Here is an 8,178-nt window from a genome sequence, read left to right on the forward strand (position 1 = left end):
CTAATGATTATACAGAAGTAAAGTTTGATCAAATAAAAGAACATTTTTTAATTTAATTACATAAACCTCTGAAAAATGTAAAACCAGAATAAAGAAATAAATACATCAGTCTATAAATATTGACATTCATACAGAATTTACATTTGCATATGTAATGGTTTCATGGCAGAAGTGCTCAGTACATGCATGGCTGTGTACACGGCTGCATATTTGGACATGAAAATGGACATGAAATACTGATTTGATTTGTAACTTCTCTAACAATGTTAACAATGCCCTTCAAAATAAATTTTGTGATGCTCTTGTAATTAGTTTTCATCCAGACATATGCATACATTCAACTGATTACTCGTCAGCACTGTCCACTCAAGCCCAGCGCTGCTGCAGCTCCCACGCTTTCCCACCGATCCAGTCCCGTGTTTTCCATATTGCTGTGCGCTCTGCCATCAGCACTTCGCACAGACGTTCCAGTTTGGGTTGGTTCCGGTCCAAGTACAGCTGTGTGTCTTTCTGCAGCTGTTGAAGCACTCCAGGCCTGCTTTCATCCAGTGTCACGTTGGAACTCAGCATCGGGTTAAAGCGAAAATACACGTTCGGTGATAAGAGGTCACCCAATAGAGTGTGAACACCTAAACATGGCAATATAAACAAATGATTGCCCAACCTGCTGGGTAGTTTTATTTAACTCAACTATTGTTTAAAAATGACTGTATTGCTTGCTTAAAATGAACCCAAAGTACGTTGGGAATTAACATTTACTAATATGTTTAATAGATGAACATTTATTAATAAGTGTAATGAATAATAATTAAACAATAAACATTTATTAAATTGCTTATTAATAATTGTTTACCTTTTGATTATTATTGTTGCCTTTAGTAATTATGTGTCTGATTTTTAATTTCCAACCTATTTTGGGTTCATTTTAAGGCAGCCGTATAATCATTTTTAAACAATAGTTGGGTTATATAAAACTGCCCAGCATGTTTGGCAAACATTTAACCCAACCGCTGGGTTTGTCCATTTTCAACCCAACTTAGGTTGTTTTTAACCCAGCATTAGACTAACCACAAAAGAGAACTTTTTTAATTATTAAATAATTGTAAATTGTATATTTTGCACAATTAATAATTGTAAAATGATTCTCTGTAATATTAATAAGAGTAAAATTATTCTCATAGTGGTACCAGACTAACCCTCAGTATCGGTAGCACTGCAGATCAGGTTGCTGATTTTGGCTCTTAAACTAGTGGAGGTTGCCGGCCCTCTTCTAGCGTTGTCATACCGACCAGTTCCGAGTGACAGCACACACTGGAAGTGCTGACTGGGCCACAGTAATTTGCTTTCATGGACAGCCAGAGCACAGGGGTTATTGAGGATAAGACCACCATCCTGAGAAAAAAGATGGAAAAAGGTCTGGATACAAGTATATTTTGAGTCCTGAAATTTACTAGCTGACTACAGTTGGCTGTTCTGACCTGGTGTATGTCACCATGGAGAGGGAACTCCTGGAAATATCCTGGAGCAGCAGATGAGGCTCGGACAGCCTGCCACAACTGGTACCCTGATCCTCCGGCGTAGCGGCTCAGTCGTCCTGGAGCATGGTTATAGTTGCGGAAGATAAATGCTTTCGGACTTTTCCCCCAGTTCACTACGGCACTTACAGCAGACACCTGTAGAGAACTGCAGTCAGGAGATCAAGAAAATCTGGATTTTAAAAGTACATTTGAAAAAGAGAGATGGTATTTTTGATTCACCTTTGGGCTCAGCTCATTTCTTGCTGTTTTAATTAAAATCTCCTCCCCCATCTTCTCTCTATGATGAACATATAGTTAAGCAGGCATTAATACAGTATAGTTTTCTACTTCCACTGAGTGTTTAAATCCAACCTTAAGATCATCTCCCATGTTTCCGTGTTGTAGTAGGAGTGTGTCCAGCCCATCTTCACTGTACCAACCAGGGGGTTTTGTCGAAAAACGTCCATCCCAAAACGATGATACATCTCTTCACATTCATCTAAAGAGATACGATCTAGACCCAACATGAAAGCCAAAACTGCTCCTGTACATCAAACACAGACATAAAAAAGAGATTTATATATGTATATATATATATATATATAAAATATAAAATTTCATCCTTATCACAATATGAATCCTGACAATATGCCTCGATGTGAAGTGAAGTCTTGTATTAATTTATAAATAAATAAATAGACATGAAATACTGATTTTAGTTTTATTAAAATGCTGAAATTATTTTATTATACTTAAAACTAACAGAATGTAGGAAATCTGTTGCCTGGGACAATTATACAGTATAGAGGTCTCATACACATTAAAATATAAATTCAGAATGCTGTGATTGACCAATCAGAATCAAGTATTTCAGAGAGCCATGTAATAATACACATAATATAGATAGTCAGTACTTACATTATATGTACACTGCTGGTCCAAAGTTTCAGGTTGGTAAGCCTCTTATACTTACCAAGGCTGCATTTATTTGATCAAAAACACAGTAAAAATGTAAAAATATGTCATAATATTACTATTTAAAAAAAAAAAAATTCTATTTAAATATATATTAAAATGTAATTTATTCTTATGATGTCAAAGCTGAATTTTTTTTAGCATTATCAATGGTACATTTGAAGGCCCGATCCATTGACTTTTAGCACACTCCAGTCTTTAGTGTCACATGATCCTTGAGAAATCGTTCTAATATGCTGATTTGCTGCTCAAGAAACATTTAACATTTATATTTAACAGTTGTGCTACTTAATATATAAATGGAAACTTGTTTTCAGGATTCTTTGATGAAGTTTAAAAAACAAGCATTTATTTGAAATAGTAATCTTCTGTAACATTATAAATGTCTTTACTGTCACTGAAGATATTTGGAAGAATGTTTGTAACCAAGCAGATCTTGCCCCCATTTGACTACCATAGTAGGAAAAAAGTGGGGGGTGAGATTACTTGGTTACAAACATTCTTCCAAATATTTTCCTTTGTGTTCAGCAGAAGAAAGAAATTCATACAGGTTTGGAACAACTTGAGGGTAAGTAAATGATGACAGAATTTTCATTTTTGGGTGAACTACCCCTTTAATGAAAAAAAAAAAAAACTTTTGATCAGTAGTGTAAATATGTTCTGTATTTCTTAGAGAATAAAGGCTTTGTCGTGCATTATTACCTGTACTGACTCCACATATATAGTCAAAAAGTTGATACACTCGCTTTCCTGTTTGAGCCTCCAGCTGTTTTAGCACATGTAGTGGAACTAGCCCTCTGTAATGCAAGAAACAGTTGTAAGAAAAAGCCATGTTGGCATAAACACATTTCTCTATATGAGTGACAAAAATAATTGTCATTAATAATTGTTATACTCCATAAAATTGCTCACAGATGTTCAGTATCCCTAAAAAGCTTTTTTGGAAGACATATTGGATCACATATTTTAAAGGGAAAAAAACTGTAGAGCATGTTGATTAAATGTGGTGTTTCGTACTTGGTTCCACCTCCGTCAATGGAAAGCACTCTGATCCCACAACCTTTGACTGGATCCACATAACCAATCAGAGCAAGAGTTTCCCTAATGGCTTCTTGAAGTTTTTCATTCATCCAAAAGATCCGGCGTCGTTTAAGGAGATGCAGTGCTGCTTTTTCCTGGATTTCATCAAGGAAATTAATTGAAATTATACAATTATATACAGAGTTCTATATTTGGTTTTAAGGGATTTGAGTGTTGTATTGTATTACCTGCCACACGACAGCTTTGCATGCTGGGTGCTGAATGAGATGAGTGTTCAGTTCCTCCACACAAGAAGTGATGGATGACTGTATGCTAGCCTCTTCCAGCCTGTTCAGTAGAACTCTTGTCATCTCATCTGCCTTTCTCCTCCTTAAAACCTAGAAAACATCTTTCCTACTATAATCAAATCCATTACATTAACTTGACAGTGCAGAAAATAAAAGCTTTCACACAGGATACACTAAAAAAAAAGTGTAGTAGATTTACTTTAAAACAATCTTCACTCAGAAATTGCTAGTAAATCAAATTAGCTACTTAAATACCCTAATCGAACTAAGGCCTAATCCTGGCTTAGTCTAAGCCCTGTCTGTGAAACCAGGCCTATATGTGTCAGATGTTTAGACTGTTGAGTAGAGGTGTTTGATTAAATGAGGATTTCTGGTCATGCAAGACTCACCGTTTTATCCAGCATTTCCTCTGGGGTCTTTGTTACAGTTATATGGTCACTACGTCTGCTAGAACTTATTCCTAGGTAGCTGCCCACAAAGCCAGGTAAAGTTGAGGGTTTCAACAGGCACTCAAAGAAGGGTACTGGTTTTTCCTGGCTCGCCATGTGCTCAGATGAACCTCTGTATTGTTCTGTGTATAGCTCTCCACCCACCTCCTCATTCTCCGAAGCTGCAGATCCTTTGAAGTACCGATTAATGTGGTTGGCCATGTAAGTGTAATTTTCCCCAAAGCGTGTGGTGAGGCTGCTCATGTGGAACAAGCCTGGGGATTTAGGCTGAAGAAGTGAAGTAGGGTCTTTAGTTTTGTTTAGAGGGTCAAGTGAGACTGAAGTCTTCAGGATGTTTGTCTCAGTATGTGACAACTGAGATGATTCCTCAACAGTATCTGCTACTTTTGCACCAAAGTATCGATTGATGTGTCTGGCAAAATGAAGGTATCCTTCCTCCCAGGAACTAGATACATTGTGATCAATCTCTGGTCTTGTACCCAAACTAATGTTTCGCTGAGCTTGCTCAGTTTCCCTACAAAGAACACTTTTATTACCCATAACTCTTCGCTTTCTGCTTCTAGACCTTCTGAACCCATCATCTGGTGATACCTCCACATGGATTTGCTTTGCTGGATTTCGAGAGAATACAGAGTTAATGTGACTGGCCACATAGCTGTAAGTCTCCCCAAATCTGTTTGCCAAGGAGCTGATGTGGAACAGCTGTAGTCCAGGATAGGCCGAGGTCAAAGGCTGATTTGAGGATGTTTGATGGACCTGCTCAATGGAAGGCATCCCTATAAAATCTCTGGACTCTCCAGAGCGTCTCTCTCTCTGAACTCGTCTCTGTATTCTGGTAAGTGGTTCTTGCACTGCAGGTATCAACTCATTCTGCCCATAATCTATCACAGAGACCTGTTTCTGCTTAAAATACAAGTTAATGTGTCGGGAGAGACGATTAAAAGACTCTCCTAATCTTAGTCCAATTAAGTGCAGCCGAAAAGTAGTCCGGCTTTTCTGGTAAACTCCAATGGGTGCTTCTGCTTTGAATGTCCCTCTGCTGGAGGTTGAGTATAAATGGTACATTTGAAGGCCTGATCCATTCTTATATTTCATATTACTGCTAGATGCTCCAAAAAGTCTCAAAGTTTTTATTGATCTATGAGATTTGAGAGGAATTCTCCTTGTAGATTGAGGTGAGGAGCAGATACTCCTGACAAGGTGAGACACATTTCTGATGTTTGTGAGGATATATTTCATCTTGCACAGTTACCAGAGCCGCCCTAACCCCAGGTAAGTGACCTGTGTTTTGTCAAGATACCAACCCATCAGTGAAGTACCAACAGAGTCCAAGCAGATGATCTGAATGAGGACCGGATGAGCTTTGGCAGCAGAATCAGAATCATGGGATGTCTAAAATACTATCAAGCAAACATAAAAACATACAAATTTTTATTCATATCATCTGTCCTTGTGGTGTATATTTAAGAACAAACTCAGTTCTTGAACTTATTTCTACAAACAGGAAAATCTATAATGACCAAAATAATGTAATTCATAGTGTTGATTTATGTTTGTACGCCCCCTCCTGGTCAATTATGGAGGTCAAATATGTCAATAGACTAAAAAAAATTTATTTATTGACATTTTTTAATGACGTTTTATTATTATGGCACTGCAAATACTCCATATTCAACTCCTTTAAAAATCTGTACTTATGTTTCTAATTTATAAATAATGATTCATAAGCGAATCTTCTAATATAGATCATGCACAAAATAATGACAAAAATGCCAATTCAATTCATAAATACGGCATCTTTTAACAGTGGTTTTAATTATCTAATTCCAATTAAGCCTTTAATTTAACAACCTCTTCAGGAGTTTTGCAGAGTGAATGCTATATATAAGCCATTCTGTGAATAAGAAAAGGATGACTATGCTTAGAACTGTGAAACGGGACACCAAAGTGTCAACAGTAGGTCAGAAAAATAGCCTGTTTAGTACTTCCATGAACCTCCAGTACATATTTATGTCACATGACAGACAGAAGAGAAATGCCACTTGTCTTTGTAGTGATCTGAGGACTGGCACAGGCCTTTGCATCACATTGTGTACACTTAGTTCCACAATATGTCAATTTCCATGTGCTTAATCACATGGAATCAACAAGTCCTCTATTTAAAATGCCAGACATAGTCACCAGTAAACCAAATGACTGCATTCTCTTGTGTAATTTGTTAATGGTGTAGAACATAAACAGTTTGTTAATGTATTGTGACAAGGCTGGCCTTATACTGTATATACCATAAACAACTAGAATTGAAATGCTACACAAAATTTAGCATCTATTCCCAGACCTATATTCATAAATTAGAACTGCACTAGTAATGAAATGAATACATTATAAATACATAATATAATAGATAATATTAAGTAAAAATACATATTTTAATATAGGTAACACTTTAAAAGGTTTCATTTGTTAACTACACTAGTTATCATGAACTAACAATGATCAATACTTTTATAACATTTAATTTAATCTTAGTTAATTTTAACATTTACTAATACATTTTTAAGGTCAATAGATGTATCTGTTAACATGAATGCACTGTGAACCAACATGAAAATTTTTATTAACTGACTTGTGATTATTGTGACTATTCTGTAAGTGTAGTCATCATAAAAAGCATTTTATATTCTTCACCAAGACAGAAGGTCAAGTCCAATTCAACAAACCAGATTAACCTTGAGGGTGACTTGTAGGTCTTGAAGCCCTAGCAAATAAACTAAAGATACTTTGTCTTTTGTCTTACCTTTCGCTCTCTCTTCTGCTGAACTTGACATCAAGGGGATAAATAAACACTCACTTTCCTTCCAAAACACATATATTGCTTCGATTACTTCCTGCAGTGTTTACACTTGTTTCTGTTGTGGTTTTTAATCCCGCCTTACTCTGAGGGTCAAATCCCATTGGTCGGTTTAAAGGAGTGCTGACCAAACCCCTGTCCTACCACATCCCAACAGTTGATGACTTGTCAGGAGGTGTCTAAATTTAGAAAACGTACCCTCAGAGTTGTTCAAAATGTCAACACTCAGTATGAGTAATTTATTGTATATACAGATATCACATTGTTTTTCAAAGTTTAGTAATAGATCTTAATAAAATATAATTTATTCTAAGCACATATGGATATAACAGTTATATTCAGACTCTTTTAAATAATAGATGCAAAAAAGTAAACTTTACAGTAACAATTACTAACAATACATCCATTGACTTGATGATATTTCATGGAGTCCATTTTAAAGTGCTCTGACCCTTATGTCTCTTTTTTATCACAGCGTCCAGTGATGCAGCCCTCTCTGCCGGTCCACTTCAGTCTGTTTCTTGCAAACACCCCATAGGCGCGATCCATTACCGGCCTGAACAGTGGGAAAGAGATGACCCATCCAAGCCAACCCAAACCCACAGCACTGTACATGACTGTAAAAGCTGGCACACCACGATGAACCTGCCCTCAGAACAAACAGCAGCAATGAGGAATAATTAATAACATAATTGATCAGGTATTGTGAAATGTATTGAATTTAAACACCATATAAATGTTTCATAACGTTTTAGATTGAGGAAAACACAAAAATGCATAAAATACTTTTAAAACTCAGTGCTATTTAGATTTTTCACATGATAAAAGTGGAAAACTCACCTTGTTATTCGTATCAATCACTGTCATTTCCTCCATTGCCATCTCATAACTGACTCCATATTTTGTGCCATCATATTCTGGCAGTGAAATGTCCACAAAATCTACTTTATCTGCTCTGTTTCTCTGAAGAAACTGAAGAAAGCTGATTTCTTTAACACATATTGGGCATTCTCCATCATACAGTACCTATGACACAAAACGAATACTTAATACACAGT

General features: G+C 36.4%; 1 protein-coding gene across 3 annotated transcripts; it reads right to left on the bottom strand.

Annotated features, from left to right (window-relative positions):
- Nucleotides 1-23: 23 nt before the first annotated feature.
- On the bottom strand, nucleotides 24-7,566 carry LOC127505030 (calcium-independent phospholipase A2-gamma-like). 3 transcript variants are annotated; one of them, XM_051880279.1, is made up of 10 exons: nucleotides 7,067-7,566; nucleotides 4,414-5,669; nucleotides 3,761-3,910; nucleotides 3,510-3,667; nucleotides 3,195-3,289; nucleotides 1,890-2,061; nucleotides 1,758-1,815; nucleotides 1,479-1,673; nucleotides 1,197-1,392; nucleotides 24-629 (listed from the first exon to the last, which is right to left on the bottom strand). In XM_051880279.1, the coding sequence occupies exons 2-10, from the start codon at nucleotides 5,506-5,508 to the stop codon at nucleotides 367-369; spliced, it is 2,382 nt and encodes a 793-aa protein (XP_051736239.1). In that variant the 5' UTR covers nucleotides 5,509-5,669; nucleotides 7,067-7,566; the 3' UTR covers nucleotides 24-366. The 3 variants fall into 3 exon arrangements, 2 of the variants coding, with proteins under 2 accessions (XP_051736239.1, XP_051736238.1); XM_051880278.1 differs by having other exon boundaries at nucleotides 4,210-5,669; XR_007927541.1 differs by lacking the exons at nucleotides 24-629; nucleotides 1,197-1,392; nucleotides 1,479-1,673; nucleotides 1,758-1,815 and having other exon boundaries at nucleotides 1,922-2,061; nucleotides 2,436-3,289; nucleotides 4,210-5,669.
- Between the last annotated feature and the right edge of the window lie 612 nt (nucleotides 7,567-8,178).

The sequence above is a fragment of the Ctenopharyngodon idella genome, chromosome 22, assembly GCF_019924925.1.
Source record: "Ctenopharyngodon idella isolate HZGC_01 chromosome 22, HZGC01, whole genome shotgun sequence".
In the NCBI taxonomy this organism is placed as follows: domain Eukaryota; kingdom Metazoa; phylum Chordata; class Actinopteri; order Cypriniformes; family Xenocyprididae; genus Ctenopharyngodon; species Ctenopharyngodon idella.

What these genes read in the sequence shown, in the direction of transcription:
- LOC127505030 (XM_051880278.1), bottom strand. Translation starts at nt 5,508, where the DNA reads ATGAAATATATCCTCACAAACATCAGAAATGTGTCTCACCTTGTCAGG. An exon ending in AGGAAATGCTGGATAAAACG is followed by an intron (nt 3,911 to 4,209) that starts GTGAGTCTTGCA and finishes GATGTTTTCTAG; the next exon opens with GTTTTAAGGAGGAGAAAGGC. An exon ending in TCCATGGTGACATACACCAG is followed by an intron (nt 1,393 to 1,478) that starts GTCAGAACAGCC and finishes CTTTTTTCTCAG; the next exon opens with GATGGTGGTCTTATCCTCAA.